The sequence below is a fragment of the Diceros bicornis genome, chromosome 3 (genome assembly GCF_020826845.1).
Source record: "Diceros bicornis minor isolate mBicDic1 chromosome 3, mDicBic1.mat.cur, whole genome shotgun sequence".
Classification (NCBI taxonomy): Eukaryota; Metazoa; Chordata; class Mammalia; order Perissodactyla; family Rhinocerotidae; genus Diceros; species Diceros bicornis.
In genome coordinates, this window is record NC_080742.1 from 82,342,658 (window position 1) to 82,362,183 (window position 19,526).

At 47.8% G+C, this 19,526-nt stretch overlaps 1 protein-coding gene across 1 annotated transcript; it reads right to left on the bottom strand.

Annotated features, from left to right (window-relative positions):
* Positions 1-236: 236 nt before the first annotated feature.
* On the bottom strand, positions 237-17,528 carry AKR1B1 (aldo-keto reductase family 1 member B). Its single transcript, XM_058530306.1, has 10 exons — positions 17,418-17,528; positions 9,144-9,311; positions 8,310-8,426; positions 7,173-7,250; positions 6,763-6,885; positions 6,137-6,243; positions 5,736-5,817; positions 5,080-5,163; positions 3,110-3,192; positions 237-612 (listed from the first exon to the last, which is right to left on the bottom strand). The coding sequence occupies exons 1-10, from the start codon at positions 17,481-17,483 to the stop codon at positions 570-572; spliced, it is 951 nt and encodes a 316-aa protein (XP_058386289.1). The 5' UTR covers positions 17,484-17,528; the 3' UTR covers positions 237-569.
* Between the last annotated feature and the right edge of the window lie 1,998 nt (positions 17,529-19,526).

Here is a 19,526-nt window from a genome sequence, read left to right on the forward strand (position 1 = left end):
GAGGTCCAGACATCACTAACATTTAGACATTGGTCCAGCAGCCAAATGAAACCCACCATCCTAAAGCTAACTAGGTAAAGTACTGGGATGAGGGGCCCCCAACTAAAAGGAAAGATGCCAAGTCCTCCCTCCTATTGCAGAATTCAATGGCCTGCTTTACGGGTATCAATGGGATGAAGGTCGAGTGAGACAGAAGGCGATGTATCGTTTCAACAAACCAAACCAAAACAAACAGCTTCAAGCTCACACAAGTACTTTTATTTGAGGCAAAGAAGTCTGACCGAAAGGATTAAGGTTCCAAGCAGCCAAAATCCAATTGTTAGTGGCGCTATTTTGACTTTGTAGATTCAATTTAGTCAGAAAAAGGCATTCAGAAGGGCAAAGAAAACTGGAGGAGACTTCTAATCTACTGATCCTGCTCTTTGGACCAAACTCCAAGCTGACCAAGCCCTCGCTGGTTGGTCTGCAGGCCAATGACCCCCTGCTCTAGGGACATAGGCCACACCATACTACACGTGGGGCAAGTGGGGCGGGAAACACACCAGCAGGTCACTTGGGGAGGAGCAGCTTCAAAACTCTTCATTGAAGGGATAATCCTTGTGGGAGGCACAGCTGTCAGGAGAAAAGAGGAACATATTTGCTTTTCAAGGAAGAGATTTTGACCACAACAAATTACAAGACAGAAATGGTGAGTGTCTCATTACAGGCAGAAATGGAGGCCTCAGAGGCAAAAAGCCAGTTCTGAGACTGCAGATCATGGGGGCAGTGGCTCACCCCGCCCACCTCCAGACTCCTTTGCCACGGGCTCTCATCAATTGGCACACGTGTGATGGATACCACTCTGCCCTGTGCCTGGGGAGTGCAGGGCAGCAAGACAGGATTCCTGCCTCCTAGTAACTCAGTCCAGTTGCAGGACCAGAGAGCATCTTATTGTCTTAGACAGTAAGAGGGTGACGATAACATAAGAGATGTTATGAGTCTACATGTGTGATGCAGCAGATGCTCTGAGCACATGGAGCAAGAGGCCACCATTACACCTCCAGAGATCAGTGGGAGCTGAAGTGAGCCCAGGAGAGTAGTTGAGGATTTGATACAGGAAACAGAAGGGGAGGGGACAGGCTGCGCATTGACCTGGGGGTGGAGAGCTGCATGCGTGTTTGCCCAAATTCACAGTCCTATCTAGTAAGGCCAATAGCTTGTGCTGGGAAAATAATGGTAATAATGTTGCAAAGATCTGCTGGGAAGAGTGTGAAAGGCCCAGGGTGAACTCAGCTTGAGGCATATAACTCTTATTGAAATAGAGCCATTCCAAAGTTCCCCATGTTCTGCCATTTTTTTCCGCATCCCATTAAACTTAAGGAATATAACACTGCCATTAGCACGAGGCTCAGTACAGCAATAATTGCCAAAAAGAGGCAATGTAGGGGCTGGCCCCGTGGCCTAGCAGTTAAATGCACACACTCCGCTGCTGGCAGCCAAGGTTCGGATCCCGGACACGCACCGATGCACCGCTTGTCAGGCCAAGCTGTGGCGACGTCCCATATAAAGTGGAGGAAGATGGGCACAGATGTTAGCTCAGGGCCAGTCTTCCTCAGCAAAAAGAGGAGGATTGGCATGGATGTTAGCTCAGGGCTGATCTTCCTCAACAAAAAAAAAAAAAAAAAAAAAAAAAGAGGCAATGTATCTGTATGTATGTAAATGTATACTCAGAAAAAACTTCTTAGGCCACCCGGGGATGTTGGAGCCAGCCTCTCTCCATCCCCACTAAACATCAGTAGCCCACAGAATAATCTGACAGCTGTTTCTAGAATGGCACTGGAGAGTGGAAGGAGTCTAAATGTAATGGACTAATTGGACTGATTAGAAAACTACTGTGGTTTGTCAGTCCCAAGACCTTCGATATACTATGTCAGCAGCGGGAAGGGAAAGTGGAACTGAATGAAGGACACCGAGATTCTCAAAGCAGAACAGATGTACCTTGGTGAAGGATTCACTTCTCTCTCTCTTGCCCACTAGATACAAAAACGATTTTAACGTCTAAAGGTTAAGTACCATTAACACAAACAGGACCATGAGCAAGGGCCCTGGTTTGGGGCTGCCAGTGATCAACTCTGTGGCCTCTTTTGAATCTGAGGCTATGGTGTGACAGCTGCACGCTCACCAAGCACGTTCACACCTGAAGCACAGGAGCGAGTTATCATCTAAGATGAAAATTTGGCCAATATCTGCCAGGGATGGTGGCTGGTGCCATCAGCGGTGCTAACTCTGAACTGGAGAGAGAGAGCACAGGAGCTGGAAAAAGAAAGCTAGCACCCTACCCTGTCCTGGGGAATGTTCAAATGTTGCTTAGAAGAGTAACTACTGAAGGAGACAGAGAAGAACCAGTCAGAGAGCTCAGACAATACAAATAGCGAGAGAGGAGGTTCTTACTCTCCATTGTAAAACGGGAATTTCTTCTTGAAAGCAGAAAATGAGTTTTACACTTTAGTTATTGTACTGGTAGGAAAAGAAAAAACAAACAAACAACTTTCCTTGTCATCTCCCTCAGATTCCAAACTACAAATTAGAGGGAATACAAGGAACCAGACAAGGTGCAGCAGGAAGGGCCTCAGGTGACTCTGCCAGGCAGAGGGGTCGAGCACCTCTCAGAGTCATGTGGATTATCAGTGTCAGAACCCACGCACCACAGTCTTCCTACTAACTAACCCCCTGTCATGAGAGTCACTGAGATCAAGAGTCACAGGCAAATTCCAGGAGGTGGGGCAGGAGCCACTTGGGATCATCTGGTTTCAGATGAGCCACTAAGATTTGAAAATTAAATGCCAAAATATGCGGGTACTGTCAGTTAGGCCAACAATGCACCTGGGGCAAATGGAGAAGATCTAGAGCAGGTCTCTCAGCATTTTCCCCGTGGCTGTGTGCAGTTCAGCTGACACCGGTTTGAATGTTTCCTGTCACACACGGATGAGATAGCAAGGTAACATGCAAAAGTCAGAACGGCTTTGATCACAGGACTCCGGTGTTAAGGCCTCAAGAGTTATTCTTTTGTTCTGCAGCATCTGATCCTCTTCCGGGACTCGCTCAATCGTCACACCCAGGACTCACTCACCTCACCAAGGCACAGACCCTCCAATTCCTGTTGTAGCTGAGTAAGGTGGTCATATCCACGCTGCTCAGTTCAAAGTCAAAGACCTAAAAAGAAGAAAAAATTTCAGTAAGCTCTGCAAATAAAGATCCAACACTGACTATCGAAGTATTTATGAGCAGCGCTGTGCAGGACCACTGATGAGATAGCTGCTGCCCCGAGTAGGGGCAGGTAGTGCAGTAAGGTAGACGAAACTCAGAGATAAGTTTACTGTAGGACTATTCAGAGAATGCATGTGTTTTGGCTGGGTACTATATGGAACAATGAAAATAGTCCTTCCCTTCCAGAACCTCCAAGCAAGATGATATTTTTTATTCCTTTTAGTTCATTTCAAAACTACTGCTGAGCACCTCTATTGTGATAAGCACCAGTGGGGAATATGACGACGAGTAAGAAGTGTCTTTGCCTCAGTTAATTCCACAACTATAATACAAGAAGAATTCATCACACATTGTACAAAAGATGTTACAGAAAGCACTCACGAGTCCAGAGGAATTCGAAATGAATTCCAGCTGGGGAACCGAAGGATGCGGTCAAAGCAGACGGTATTTGAAATGGGCCTAAGAAGCCAAATAAGGTCTTGACAGAGCAAGAAAGGGACATTGGGAAGAGAACCATGTGCATGAAGACCACAGTCTGCTTGGGAAGAACTCAGCCCGCATGGAGGCCAAAGGCAGGCCCGCAGCAGCACCGGGTGAGATGGGAGGCCCCTCAGCGTCAGATGATTACAGACTGTGCAGAAAGTAAGTCTGCTGCATACTCTGTGATTACAACTGTGCAAAAATGTGCAAAGACCACACACATGGTAAGATGCAAAAATAAGATAATGTTAGCACTATGAGATTAGTCACAAATGTTTCTTGTCTAACACCTTGCAAAAATGAAATATGAAACAAAGGATCCTTCTCGAGCAGAATGTGTTTCTCAAGTGGCCACTGTTTTACCACTTTATCTCAAATAATTAAAACATATGTATATAAGAAAATTGTCTCACCTACGAAACAGTAAGCCCCCTTCCCTCCCTAGGACTCACCCCAGTCTCCCAGGTGACCAGTGGTACGTGTTACAGCCACAGCCTGCGGCCAGTGGAACAGGCAAAATTAGCTGCTCACTGTGGAAAGAGAGCTGCTGGGAACCAGAGCGTAGGTGAAGATGGAGCGGTCCTGGAGGAGCTGCTTTTCTCAGTGAGAGCAGCGGCTCAGGGGCATCAGGACCCTCCCGGAGCAGCTCTTCTCCATGCACAGCCCCCGACACTGGAGCAAGAGGCAGGCAGGGAGGGGCGTGATGCCAGGCAGGCTAATCTGCTCCGGCGAGTGCTCTGAGGGCCCACCTAACACCGCCCTGGTGCCCTGACACAAGCCCTGCTGCTCTGCTCATTGTGAGACAGGGTCCCGGCAGAGGCAGCGAGTGGGCTAGGTGCCTGTAAGGTTTTTGCAGTCCACGGACTTATCAGCACAGAGCATTTCCTGAGCACTTACTAAGGCACCAAGCATCATGTGAAGCCCTTTGATGCATCTTATTTAATCTTTAGGACAACCCTCAAAATCAATATTATTTTACAGATGGGGAAACTGAGGCATGGTAACTAATGGAGCCCCGAGGCAAATCCAGGCAGTGCTGCTTGAGAGCAACATTTCTCAGGCAAACACTGAGTCGCTGAGGAGCCTCAGCAAAGGGTGTGCATGCACAGCAGGGGCCACTGAGGCACAGAGCTTGGCCCCGCACGAGACCTAGCACAGCGCCTCCACCCAGGAGGAGCCACCATCCCAAGTCCAGGGTCTGCTCACTGCAGCTTACTCCCTGACTGAGAGGTGACAGGAGGGTGGGAGTCCCACACACGCCAACCCAGGGACAGGATGAGAGGCCCTGTGAAGAGCCCTCCCCTGTCCCCTTCTCCACTGAGCAAAACCTGGGCCAACCGGCCAGGATCTTACCTGCAAGTTCTCAGCAATGCGTTCAGGTGTCACCGACTTGGGGATCACGACCACATTCCTCTGTATGGGGAACCGGATCAGAACCTGTGAAGAGATGTGCCGAGTGTCTATGTACAGTAGGAACTCTCTGTTGCTCTCTCCCTTCGTCTTATATATCCATTACTTTAAGAGGGAAATCCCAGAACTTCCCATGTGAGAAAAACAAGGCTGAAGATGTTAGGGTCACACCCAGCAACAGGGAAGGGAGGCGCTCAGCACCTGCTCTGAGCCACCAGGCCATGCGCTTCCGTGTTTCCCAGGTGTATTACCCGCAAGGAGACTATTCACTGCCCAGGAACTCATTCTACCACTTGGGAGAAAGAGAACATTCCCTGTGCAGCTACAATGAGTGCTCTTCTCTGAGTAGAGATGAGGGTCCACACACAGCAGCAAATGACCCCTGTACAGCCTGTGAAGGGAGTAGGGCAGGTACTATTATCCCCAGATGACAGGGCAGTCTTCCTACTTCCCATCTGCGCCCTTCCTACTACACGTTCCAGGGCCCCAAGCCCACGGCGACTGGCGCTTGACCAGTCACCTCTCCCTCCTGGCTAACGGAACCACCACGAATGCAGGAAGTTCTGGGAACAGTCATGAGCACCCGGAAATGGCCATACCTGGGCTGTTGTTTTATTGTGCTTGTCTGCAATCGCTTTGATCCTGGGATCCTCCAGCAGGGAAGGGTCCTCGGGCTTGGCCCTAGAGACAGAAAGATGGCGTGAGCAACCGTCGTCACCACCACTCAAGGCAGCTGGCAACCTTAACCCTAACTCCCATCAACCTCAGAGGGCAGCCCGCCAGCCTCCTCCCAATTTGAAGCTTGGTTACAAACTCCCAACCCTTTGAAAAAAGAGTAGGCATCTCGCTGCTAAAAACACCAACCAGGAAACCCTACAAGAAGCTGCCACGAAGGTCTACAAATCAGTCCCAGAAGCATTTCCTTGATGCTGAATTTTTCTTTTTAGCCATTTCTAATCTTCATCAACTGACAAGAGAACATCATCCCACAGAAACTCACCAGGGCCTGTCGGGAGAGCCGAGGGGACTGTAGGCAGTCACAGTGATGCCTTTGGATTGGCAGTACTGGATTAACTTCTCCTGAGTGAGGTACGGGTGGCACTCGATCTGCAAATGCAAACAGGAGGGTTGATGGTGCCACTGTGGGCACAGGTGATGGGACATACACAGTGTTTCCCCAGGCTAAGTCCCTTCCCTCCCCACACAGAATATTAAGTGTAACTCATGTCCCATCTCCTGGATATCTGTAACAACTGTCTGTGTTTCCTAGCTGGTGTCCTTGACATTAACACAAATAATCTTGCTACCGATGTACTGTGGCCACAGGCCCTGAGGGTTTTTTCTGGCTTTGGCCATTTATCAACCATGACAGGTCTGAGGACCTCAACGTCTGCATGCTGTTCATCTTGAGACCCCAAGTCATCACAAGCCAGGCTCACACCCTTTCTCTCCTGCAAGATTCAGGATGTGTCACCATCATCATGAATCATAAATCAGGACTCTGCCAGTGACCAGGGACCTGTCCCCTGGCTGCTTCCTGGGTGACACGGACAAGAAGTAACTGCTGGGATCAGATAGTAACAAAACAGTCTCCCATACACATCAGTCTCCCTGCTGGATGTTTACCTGGTTAACTGCTGGCTTATGTTTTAAGCCAGGTTTGTTTAAGATCTTCTCGATCTGGAGATGGTTGAAGTTGGAGAGTCCAATAGCTTTCACCAGCCCTCCGTCCACCAGCTCTTCCATGGCCTAAAGACAAAGGAGGGTCTGCTTGCTGCTGACATGTGTCCAAAAGGCCAACGATCAGAATCATCTTTTGCACCAGTTTAATAGGTCCTGCCCTTACTATCAGACCTTTGAGAAGCCAAGAGACACCAAGACAAAAGCCAGGCTGGCTTCAATGAAAGAGCAAAAACTGACAGAACTACAAAATTCAGTGAAAGAAATGGCAGAGCAGATGGCTCACATCTGGGTCATTCACAAGGAGAACAGGAAACCAGCAATGAGGGAGAAGGCCAAATTGGGGACCGCCTTACCTCCCACGTGTCCACAAAGTTGGTGTCACTGGGAATCACGTTGCCTTCCCCATCCAATGGAAAAAATTCCTTCCCGGGCTGTTGTTAAAATAAAAAACGAACAAACAATCAATAATAGCCCTTCGAAGACCTGTTGGGGGAGCTGCATCTTTGAAAGCAAAGTTCTAAAAAAAATTATTCTAAACTAGGATAGCTGGTTAAGTTTATAGAAGATAAAGGCATATCGGTATGTCAGTGTGAAAAGGAAACAGGCAGAGAACTCCCGGAGCCCCAGACGCTTTCTCTATCACATGGTTGGAGCTGACTGTAGATGGAGATGGATGACTCTTGGTCAGTGAGACGAGCCCCACCATGGACTGGCGTGTGTGGCTGGGGGAAGGACTCAGGAGCAGGAGTCATGGGGCCCATGTCCTGGCTGGATCACTAGCCAACAAAACTGTCACCTCACCAAGCTTGCTGGCTTATCATAAAAAATAAAGGATGAAAGTCAAGTCCTGATACACCACAGTGCAATAAAACAGAGCTATAGGATAAAACCCACATGCTTTCCAACTAGTTGACAAAGCAGAAAACTGAGCTAGTGGCTAGAAAGAGGCAAAGGACTTGAGGGTTCTTTTTGTGCAGAGTCAGCTTGCCAGAAATACTGATCAAGCTTCCAGAGGCTGGGGCATGTGTGTGGAATATAGGAATATACACACACACACATATGTGCAGGGCATGAACATGGATGTGTGGATATGCCTGGAGGCAGGGGCGGGGGGGGGGGGGGAAGCGGTGACAGATGATGACATCTTATTGCCGTGTAGAAATATCACCTGAGCCATGTTTGCTGTCACAAAGTTTTAAATTCTACAATCACCAGACGACCAAGAGCAGTGCCCTTAAACTCTTAATGTGCACATGAGTCACCTGTGGTTCGGATTCAGAAGGCCTGGGCGGGGCCTGAGACTGAGTTCTAACAAGTTCCCAGGTGATGTCACTGCTGCTGGTCCAGGGACCGCACCCTGAGCAGCAAGGTTGCACACAGTGTCTACCGACTCATCATTTGCTATGATGATCTGCTATGAAAAGAAGGCATAACATGCCACAAACTACACCCAAGACCCAGGGAGCTGGCCTGAGCCCTGTGCCCCGTACCTTGAAGCCTGTCGGCCAGTGAATAAGGTAGAGGTCCAGGTAGTCCAGTTTCAGGTCTTTGAGCGTCTTCTGGCAGGCTCCTTTCACCTGGCTCTTCTCATGGTACGTGCACCACAGCTGAAGCCAGTGAGAGAACACATCTTATCAGTGCCATGCAGGATGCTGTTTCCCGGCCAGGAGCCAGATGGCTTGAGGATTCACTTTCCTCCCCACATCCCACCCACTTCACTGTGATGCTGTAAATGCTGGCGAGGGAGTTTCCATTTCACAACACGGATCCTAACTTTCCAAAGGAAGGTAGGATAATCAGGTCAAGGAAACCTCTCAGAAGGACCAAACTGAAGGCATAAAATAGAATGGATAGGTTGGCAAACCAGCCCTAGGCCCTAAACATGAGCTCTTTTCCTACCAGGCTGGTCTTTGTGGAGCCAGCCTCACCCTCCAACCTGGTGTCCTGTGGGCACCAACAGCTTCCAGGCAAAAGATGGTGGCCAGCAGTAGAGATCAAGTCTGCAGATGGGAACCAAATTCCGTCCTCAAAGGTAACTCCCTGGAAAAGGAGCGCCAACCCACAACCTCAGCCTCATCAACAAGGGGCTCTAACCAATGGGTCCAGGTGGAAACACCATCCAACAGACGGCCATGGACAGGCAAACTCTGGAGCCCTCTACGGCCTTGAGTCAACACGTTTCCACTGGAAGAACTGCCTGCTGGATGATAATTGAAGCCGTATTAAGAGGCCCCAGAGTATGACCTTGGCTCCTAAGCTGATGCCACCACTGGAAAATTGTGAACAAGAACCCTATCCCCCAGGCTCCCCATGTAGAGTGGCACCTTGCTGACGATGAAGAGGTCTTCACGCTTCACCACTTGCTCCTTGAGCTTCTCCTGGAGGGCCACCCCCACCTCATTCTCGTTCTGGTACACGTGGGCACAGTCGATGTGGCGGTACCCAAGGTCAAGTGCTACCTTCACAGCCTCCGTCACTTTGCCCGGAGGGGACTAAAAGGAAAAGTAATGGAAGGCATGGAGTTAAAACCAAAAACGAAACAAAACACCGAGTTTGCACACAACCCAGGAAGAAGGGCAGTGAGAACCAACTGCTTCTCCTGAAGCTCCTGTTCCCTGAAGTTCAGGCTCCCTTACCCTGAACTCCAGGGTAAGTTTCAGAAGCAGCATTCTAAACTCCTTACTCTCAGATGGGGAACCTGGGTGAAATGCCAGATTGCTTCATTTTAGGAAAATCTGACAACCACTTAACAGCAGCATAGATCACCTTAAAAAGATATGCCAAAGCCACCTCACTTCCTTGTTTCTTCACATCTGTTGATACAGAAACCAGTGTATAAAAAACCCCCTATCTGAATCTATTAGGTTCCCAAGACAATAAGGGATACCATTTCCTTCAAATAGCTCGGGCCCGCCCAGTGGCGCAAGCGGTTAAGTGCACGTGCTCTGCTGCAGCGGCCTGGGGTTGGCCAGTTCGGATCCTGGCCGTGCACTGACGCACCGCTTGTCAAGCCATGCTGTAGCGGTGTCCCATATAAAGTGGAGGAAGATGGGTATGGATGTCAGCCCAGGGCCAGTCTTCTTCAGCAAAAAAAAAAAAAAAAAAAAGGAGGATTAGCAGATGTTAGCTCAGGGCCCATCTTACTCAAAAAAAAAAAACAAAACCAAATAGCTCAAAATATTTCAAAAACCTGTAAATATGTACCCAATTCCCATTTGGTTTCTGAGTTCCGTCAGTGAATGCCTGCCCTTTACTTTCTCCTTTCATGCATGGATTCTGATTAGCAATCACTTGTTCTTAAGCAGTTCTGGGAGATCATCATGAAGTTGAGAACATTACAGATGCAGATTCAAAGGCCTGTGCTTCAGTTCTCACTGTGTGAGAATCTGCTTTAAGCAGTGGAGACAGGAGATGGCCCCTCAGAAGACATGAACACACAGAAATGAATTGAAAGGAGAAGGTAAATGGGAGTCACGGAAGGTCGCCATATGGTTTGTGGTCAGAGCTGCAGAGAGATTGAATGGCTGGCTGTGCCCAAACCATCTGACCATCTGAGTGACCAGGACAGCAGGGAGCCTGGCTGTTGAGAAGGAGAAGGAAGTGCATACATAGCCATCGAGCTTCACCAGCACCTAGATTGACTGCACAGACACTTACTCCATCTCCTCGCTCGCTCGAGGTGAAAAATAAACACGTGTGCAAGGAACTGTTGAGTGAATAGAGTGCATTCCTCCGGAGAGCTGGGGTAGAAAAGAATGAAAAGAAAAACTCCCCAGGGCCAGCAGCAGCTGCAGACATCTGCTGTTTTGACATCAGCTGTGGTGAACAGGCCAGGGGAGAACATGGAGCAGTGGGAACAGGTGCATGACCGGAGCCTGTTAGCACACTGAGCTGCTCGCCCCCAGGGAAGAGCAGGCAGGTGGGGTGGGTGATGCTAACTGCAGGTGTAAGACCAGGGAACATCTTCAGATGATCTGGCAATGTCCTATTTCCCTGGAGTAGGGACCCAAGAAGCTGCACCTGCAGCCTTCACCACCCTTCAAGGTTCAAAGAATGGAGCGGAGAAAACAACTCCAGCCTCTGACAGAGGGGTGGGCACATTTCCCAGGCCCCGCCTAGCCACACACTGCATCTGCCACAGCAACTGGTGCAGGAGCAGAGACATGACCCATGCCAGGCCCTCGAGACTCAATCTTTGGACTTGAATTAGCACCATCAAGACAAGCTTTCATTCTGCTGAGGTCACTGTGCTGGGAGAGTGTGAGCCCGGATCTGCTAAAGTGGGGTTGTGAGACAGGCGAGGGTTGAGAGAAACTGCCCCTGGTGACATCATCTATATCCTTGAATCTGGTGCACCAAAGTCATTTTGTAGGTCAACGAATTCTCACTTCAAACATACATTTTTTTTCCGCTTAAGATTAAGGTGGTTACTTGGTTCCTCGGAACTAGAAGAGTGCACACTAGGAGAACCAAGGTTGCTGAACAATTGGCACAAAGCTAAAAAGAAGTTCATGTGGTGTGTTTTTATAGCAAAGTCAAGGACGGAAATGACCTCCCAGAGGTCATGAAGAAGCTGCTGCTCCCTGACCCTTCCCTGGGCAGAGGGCTGATTAGCTGGAAAATGACCAAACTGCTTTCACAGGGAAAAGAAAAACAGAAGCAAGGACTGTTAGGCATTTTACAAATTAAATTTGTTGAAGTTGTGGCAATTTATAACAAAACTCCTGTGAATGGAAGGTAGGTGCCAGCCTCCCCTTTTTGGAGACACCTTTGCAGCGGTGGGGAAGGTTGTGTAGGGCCAAGTGCTCTGCAGCGAGGGGAACCAATGGCCCTCACCTGGGCTGGTAAGCCAGGGCTCGTCCTGGGGCAGGCACACTGGTCATGACTAGAAGGCTTGTGCCAGGGCAGATCATGTCACTGAATGGAATCCGACCATTTAGCACACAATGGCTTGAACTGAGAATCGTAACAGCTCCCATTGACTGTGGACCAGCTCTAAATGGATTATAGAACTGCATCTTCACCACAACCTGGTAGATACTGTTATCTCTACAGATAAAGAAACTAAGGCACAGAGAGGTTAGATGCGGCCCAGGATCCTGCAGTTAGTAAGAGATGTCAGGATTCAAACCCCAGTAGAGGGACCTTAGAGCCATGCTTTGCCGAGAGGTCTCTCCTCTGGGGTGGACCCCAAGAGGCAGGAGACACTGGTCAGTGAGAGGACAAGTCTCCTAGGCTTGGAGAAGTCATCTTCTGGGATGAAAATGTATCAGACTCCACAAACTACATTCAATATTAATCATCTCAATCCAGAACCCTTCCCAGAAAGAGACTAAACTAACTTATCACTAATGAAGCAGCCAACTCAAGATATGGTGAAAAGTCACTCAATAAACAGGAATGCTAATACATGATTACATCGTCTCCCCATTCCATGTCCCCATTCAAAAATGCAAACAGAACTGAGCGGTCCAGATTGAGACTTCGAAAAGAATATAAATCATGAAAATGCTTCCATACATCTAACAGCAAATCTGCAGGACACCAGTATAGGAAACACTCAAATTACAAATAACTGAATTATACAAATCCTACAGATTAAATCACGTTTTAAAGTCGATTCTGCCACTAACCTGCCCTGTGACTTGGGCACATCCATGCATGCCCATGCCTCTCAGACCTTGCAGCTCCAAAGCTCTAGCTTGGGCGGCAACTTGATGTTCTGGGCTGATGGCATCAAGTGACAGCGGTGAGAGGTCTCTGCCCCTGAGCCCCCATCACCTGCATAGGATGGGCCTATTTCCTCGTTTTAGAACATTCCCAGGCCAGCTAACACCAACTCAGATAATTACTATTAGACACTCTCTCTCTCTCTCTCACACACACACATACTCCCACCTTTTAAAATCTAATCCTCTTGCCCTTTGCTTGTAGCTCTTGCTAGTTACTTTAAGATAATATCCTTCCCTCTATTCCCTCGGCAAGTCAAAAGAAAACCACAGCTAAAACCCAGAAAGGTTATAAAACAGTGTAAATCATAAACACAAAGCATCTCAGAAATTGAATCCCTTGCAGTATTAACCATGGGGATTTCTGGGAAGAGGAGACTGTTACTTCTGATGTATTTTTTTTGAAATTTTCTCTAGGTAGCAGGTATTACTTTTGTAATGAAAGCGGGGCTGGGGGGCTTCACTTTGGGGAAAAAAAACTATCTTGGGTAAGAAGTATGAGAACAGTGTGCCAATGATCATCCTGGAGCAGGAATGCGAAAGCACAGCTTTTGAACTTAGATTTAACAAAGAAACAGGGCCATCAATCCTAAAGCCTTGAAAAGTACCGTATCACAGAAAAGCTGTCACTGAAACACACTGTTTAACCTCTTCTGATTAAACCAGCTCTTCTTAGGGAAACCCCACCTGCATTTAAGAAAAACTAATATTTTTTTGTTATTGGTTTTGTTTAAATACTAGTGGTGTCACAATTTTCTATTTTTCATAAGTGTAAATGATTTCAACCAGATGAGAGTTAAACAGACATGTGTGACCTAACTTCTCAAAATGTATTCCAAGTTCCAATTAATTTACTTAGAAATCTTCTGGAAGAGGAGTCGGCAAACTTTTTCTGTAAGGGGCCAGACAGAAAATATATTAGGGTTTGTGGGCCAAAGGGCCTGTCATGAGTGCTCAACATCACTGTTGCAGCACAAAGCAGTCATAAACAATACGTAAAGCAATGAGATGTGTTCCAGTAAAACTTTATTTACAAAAACAGGCCTGTGGGTTGTAGTTCACCAAGCCCTTTGTATGCCAGAAGAGCATACAAAGAAATGGGGATTAAGCAACAGGCCCAGCCTTCCTTTGTCCTGCCTCCTGTTCACAAATAACATTCTGGTTCCCAATTCAGCACCCTGATAACAAAAAGTTAGGTATTCTGATTTTGAAAACAAGTATTTTAGTGATTGAAAGAGTTTAACACCTGTTCTAATTTAACCAATTGACAATACGGTCCCAATCAAATTTGGGTAAATCTGAGCAAGCTGGGCCAGCTCGCTCTGTGATTACACAGAACGTTCCCACCCTGCAACACCGGGAGACCAGGATCTGGCATTTTTGTATAAACAAGGCTTAAAATGCACCACATGAGACTCCAACAGAATAAGCATCGGCGAGAATCCACAGGATGACTACAACATGCTACCTTTCAGGTCCTATCCACGGTCAACAGAGACGCTCTTCATTGTTTGATGTAGATAAGCCAACCTCACTTGGCTCACATTCAATCACCCAAACTCATTATCCAGTTTAATAATGTAAACTGCAATTTCAAACGATAAGGAATCGACTGCTGAAGAATGATCTTTTTTGTTGCCTTATCATATGAAAACAGTCAATTTGGCTACTATTTTACATCAAAGCTCATTATCAGGTTTGGCAACAAACACAACCAATTAATAAAACTGGGATTAACTTCCTGCTGCTTGACTGGAATCAATCTGTCCTGAATTCTAAGACACTGATGTCTCCACTTGGTTGAGATGGGGATGGACCAGGAGTGGCCCTGCACAGGCAGGACTCATTTAAACGTCTTTGATCTTGAAGAGCGTGAGCTTGAGGGCTGCAGGGAGGTGAGGCCAGTGGAACAGAAAAGTCAAGCTACTGTTTTAGCTCCAGTGCCAGCACCTCTACCCTCTCCCCAGTTCCGGAATCTAGGAGCCATCACAAGCTTGCCCCACTATGGGAATGTGGCTGGAATTCTGTCTCAGCACATTTCTTCTACCTCATGCATTCTTAAAGGGGGGATATTACCCCCAAAGAGGCAAAAACTGGTTCATTGGGAGCGGGAAAAAAAAAAAATCACAACAACTTAGCTACACAATGGTTTGTGGCCCTCCAAAGGACCATCCGACACAAACAGATGTACAGTCTAAAATTTTAAGGAGGGGGCCGTTAGGCTCCTGGCTGGAGCAGGTGTGGAGATCATGGAAAAGAAGTTGAGAAACACAGTTGTACCTCCATTCCTAAGTTTGGAGTATACGAGTGAGTTACAATGACCATTTACTACAACAATTTTACCAGCAACCAGATACTAGCCAGCATCAGAAGTAAGCTCTGTTTTAACTGCTTCCTGGCAATACAATGTTGGTGGACTTACTGTCTAATGGGGAAGGCAAGCTTGCCAAGGGGAAACCCCTCTAAGCCACATAGGAGTGGGAGGCAGAGATGCTCTCCAACCAGCCTGAGACCCTCACCTCCGAAGAGAGAAGGGTGAGTTTGAGGACCTTCAAGGGAATAGGAGGCTGGAGACCACTCGAGCCCTGTGAAGGGTATGGATGGTTAAACAGCCACCATGACATGAAAGATCCATGAGAACAAGGAGCTGCACCCACTCACAGAGCCTCCCCCAGTTCTCACGAAGATAACGGGGACGGTATTTAGGTCACCCATCTTTTGTCCAGCATCTGTGAAGGAATAGGTACACATATACGAGGGAAAGGTACTAAGCCGCCATCCATATAACTTTTGTACTTAAAAAAAAAATCTACTCCAGGCCCATACTTATACTATTCATTTCACTATTACCTCCCTACCGTGCCTCCACACAACTCTGCACAAACCTCATCTCCTCACCCCCAAATTCTAAAGTTATCTTGCTTCTTCTCATTAATTCAACACATACCTTTTGGGTACCTACTATTTACTAGGCACTGTGAGAAGTGCTGGAAACAGTTGTGAACAAGGCAGATGTTACCCCAGCCCTCAATGAACTTAGGCTGCCGCAATGATCTAACTGTACAGATTTTATAATGTTACTTGAAATAAATATACAACTTTTCAGGGTGTTAAGTGCTCAGGTGAATGACTTACAACCCGCTTTTATCAATTTTTACTCCTTACTCTATAGTAGTGATTTTCAAACGACAGGCCTAAGGTCAGGACTATCATTTCTAGAAACACAAAACAAAAATATCAAAATGCATCCCACCTAGTAAGGTTAAGTATTGTTTTGTGGAACTTTTGTTCCAGTTATGCATGCACATCTGTGCGCCGCATCACTACAGAAACTCTAATTTGCTATTGCCAAGAAAGTGTCTTTTCACATCCATTCCAAGAGAATAACCTGCAACAGATGGACTTTAACTCGGTATCACGGTCATAATTCAATTACAGCCTTAGAGTGTAATTCAATTATACTCACTGGACTTGGTGAGGCAAACACAAATTAAGAATACTCCAATCACTTTGGCCAACTAGACAACTCTAGGAACCTTTTCTTATTCACCTTACATTTATGCATTTTCAACCGCAGGTTTTTAGAGTAGAGATAAACACCATCCTCTGTTTTATTTCACACCATTTCACAGTGCACTCAATCCCTTGTCTTTTCTTTCCTTGTCTGCGTGTGAATACCCAACGCCCAGGCCCACATTCAAAGCTCCTGGGAAAACCTGGGCCACAGCTGCGGAATGTTAATATACAATGCCCGAAGTGAACTATAAGAGGCTTTAAAATATTGAGTTTTGTCCCAGTGCCCATAATACCACCCTTCGATGCTCCCTAATTTCACGTAAGCAGATGATCCCTAACCATTTCTTGGGGACACTGAAGAGATGTTAGTGGTGTTAAGGTTTCCGGAGACAGTTTTTTTTTTTGTGAGGAAGATCAGCCCTGAGCTAACATCCATGCTAATCCTCCTCTTTTTGCTGAGGAAGACCGGCTCTGAGCTAACATCTATTGCCAACCCTCCTCCTTTTTTTCCCCCCAAAGCCCCAGTAGATAGTTGTATGTCGTAGTTGCACATCCTTCTAGTTGCTGTATGTGGGATGCGGCCTGGCCCCAGGGATCTGAACCCGCCCCAGTAGCGGAGCGTGGGCGCACTTAACCACTAAGCCACGGGTCGGCCCGGGAGACAGTTTTAACGCTGACGCCCGATAACCGTTTGCCCCCGGCGAGGCGGTAACCACCGTGCCCCGATTCTCCGCGGAGTTTCCTCCCCGACGACACCCCCAAGAGGCACGCCTGGAGGAGGAGTTGGGCGCCGCGCGTTTGGGGACGTGGAAGCAGACTGCTCCTGGGTAAACTCGCGCCACCTGATTTAATTATCTGCAGCCTCCGGGATTACCTTGAGATGCTTATTTCTGAGAGAATAAAAACGGAAACGATTAAGGACCAACTATTCAGCAGACAGACAGAGGCGCAGGCGCGTTGGGACAGGAAGGCGGGCGCTCAACGCCCCCAGCGGCTTCGGCTCCATGTCCCGGCTCGTCCCCGTTTCCATCCCCGGGGCCAGAGCGGCGGGAGCTCGCGAACCCCCGGGCTGTTAGGCCCTCTTAGCTGATTTTCCACTCGGGACCGGATTCAGAGTGCGGCCTGGGGATCCCACCCACCAACTGTCTACAGGGGCGGCCTCGCGAGCCCCTCACGCAAGCCCCAGGGTCGGCCCGAGCCCGCGGAGAGTCCCGAGCTGGGCAAGCCCGAGTGTGGCTCCTCGGAGGCCGGGCGTCCGAGGTGGGGGCCGCTCAGGGTCACTCCTCCTCCCTCCCCGCCCCAGGACGCGCCGAGCCCAAGGGAGCCGCGGGAACGCGTCCCCCAGGACACTACCTTCCAGGTGCCCAGGCCCACGATGGGCATCTTGGCGCCGGTGTAAAGCACCACGTGCCTGGCCATCACAGCAAAGCTCCGCAGACCCCAGCCCGAGAACCAGGCCCCGGGGTGGCTGCGCGGACCTTTAAATACCCCGTGCGCCCCGCAGAAAGTATGATAGGCGCGCTGCTACGCAAAGGCAGCTTCTGATTGGTCGGCCCGCGCCGAGGCTGCTGCTGCCGCAGCCTGCCCTGGGGCTCTGCGAGGCTGCTTCCCCCGCTAGGTCCTAGCGGGACCGGATTTTTTCCGCTCTGCTTGCTAGCCCTCGCCCCGCCCGGCAGAAGGGACCTAGCCAACCGCTGTGGCGCATAGAAAGCGAATGCTTTAGCAAAAGTCTCAGACATCCTGTAAACAGCCTGGGAAGGAATTTTGGTTTCATTTTTTTTTAAAGAGTCCAGAAGGGTACGTTTGTCTATTGTCCAAGCCCAGTATCATGCTCTTTGGGAATTTGACAAATGTCTGGTCCTGAATTTGTATGAATCATATTGACTACAGGTATAGTTTAGCGTACTTTGCTTAGAACGGTACATGACAGAGAAATGGCTTGCAATCGTGTTGCAGAACACCTTCTCAAGATTTGGGTTTGCCCAGCCTGTCTGTGGCCTCCTAGAGCTATCTTCACACCCCAACCTGGGTGTGAGCTGTGTCTGTACACACTGGGTGTGGTTCAGCAGACATTCCTCCAAACGCCAGCATCTCTTCGGAGTACGAAGCCTCGATGAGCTTGATCCAAAACACTGTTGGGGAAGAGAGAGAATCCCTCTCCAATCTTTCCCTTAAGGTTCTTATGGCTGGCCAAAGAATTAAAAGACAGGTTAGCAGGAGAAAATAATACCAAGTTTAACATGTATACATGGGAGAAACCAGGGAAACTGAGTTTCTCAACAAAATGGCAGAGATTCTCATCTTAAATACTATCTTCAGCTAAAGACAAAGGAAGATGTTGGGGGTGGGGGGTTTGAATTTCAGAGGGGAAGAAGACAATTCACATGAAGAGGGAAATGTAAATGTTTGTCAGACAGTTCTTTGCAGGGCCACCTATAGAGAATGTGACTGGAGAGACAGAAATCACAGTAATGAAGAGTATGTAGATTTAAGTCCTCTCCTTCCGTACTGGTAAGAGTTTCTACAGATAAGTCCACCCCCTCCCTTCCCAGTACACAGAGAGAGATACCTTTACAAATGTAAATATTTGGTATACAGAACTTTGAAAAGAATGGGCTTAGCGAAGACCCTGCCAATCTGTCACTTTTAGGCGTAAGTTTGGGGGAAGGTTAAAGTTCCTTTTGGAAAAAATAAGGTAAAGAGACATATTTCAGGGTGGCCAATTTTTGATCTCCCACAACACACAGAAAACTTTCAGTCTTTCAAAAGTAAGACTCTATCAAAGCGGCAAGTTTCAATCTGGTGACTTAGCAAAACTCTCTAGAAGAAGAAGAGTGAATAAGCAGAAACCCACAAAAGAAAAGTTAGCTTTAATATTGTAACTTCAAGTATTTCAAGTTAGGAGGTGCTAAATAATAAATTCATCAGCCCTAATTGGCAGGGAAGAAGACACATTATTTTCCAAGATAACCAAAGGAAAGTTGCTGGATGAACTTTGAAGACAATTTTGGTTTCTTTCCAGCAGCCTCTCTCCGTGATGCTCTATCCTACCCCAAGCCTGCTCTTTCTGCTCCATGACCCTCCAATCTTTCTCCTACTTATGCAAGATTGGGAACTACATCTGCTGAGTAATGACTCAGGAACCAGACTTCTCTAAAGTCTATTCTGGTGATTTTCCATTTAGTGATTTCTAACAAGTGCCCCCTAGGTAAAATTTATAGACAACAGAGGAGCCCAGGTATTTTTCCATTTGACTTTTATAAAAACTGTTGTTAGTAGGCAAATTCTGATACTATTTGTCCCCAAATAATAGAATTTTAATTTGACCCTAAAGCTGGGAACTTGATTTGTAGTAAAACAGCAGGAACCTGGCACTCTTCATTCATAACACCCCTGTTGACATAGAGGTTGCTGTCCACAGGGCTAGGTTCTTTGGAAAAGATTACACCTTGAGTGACTAGG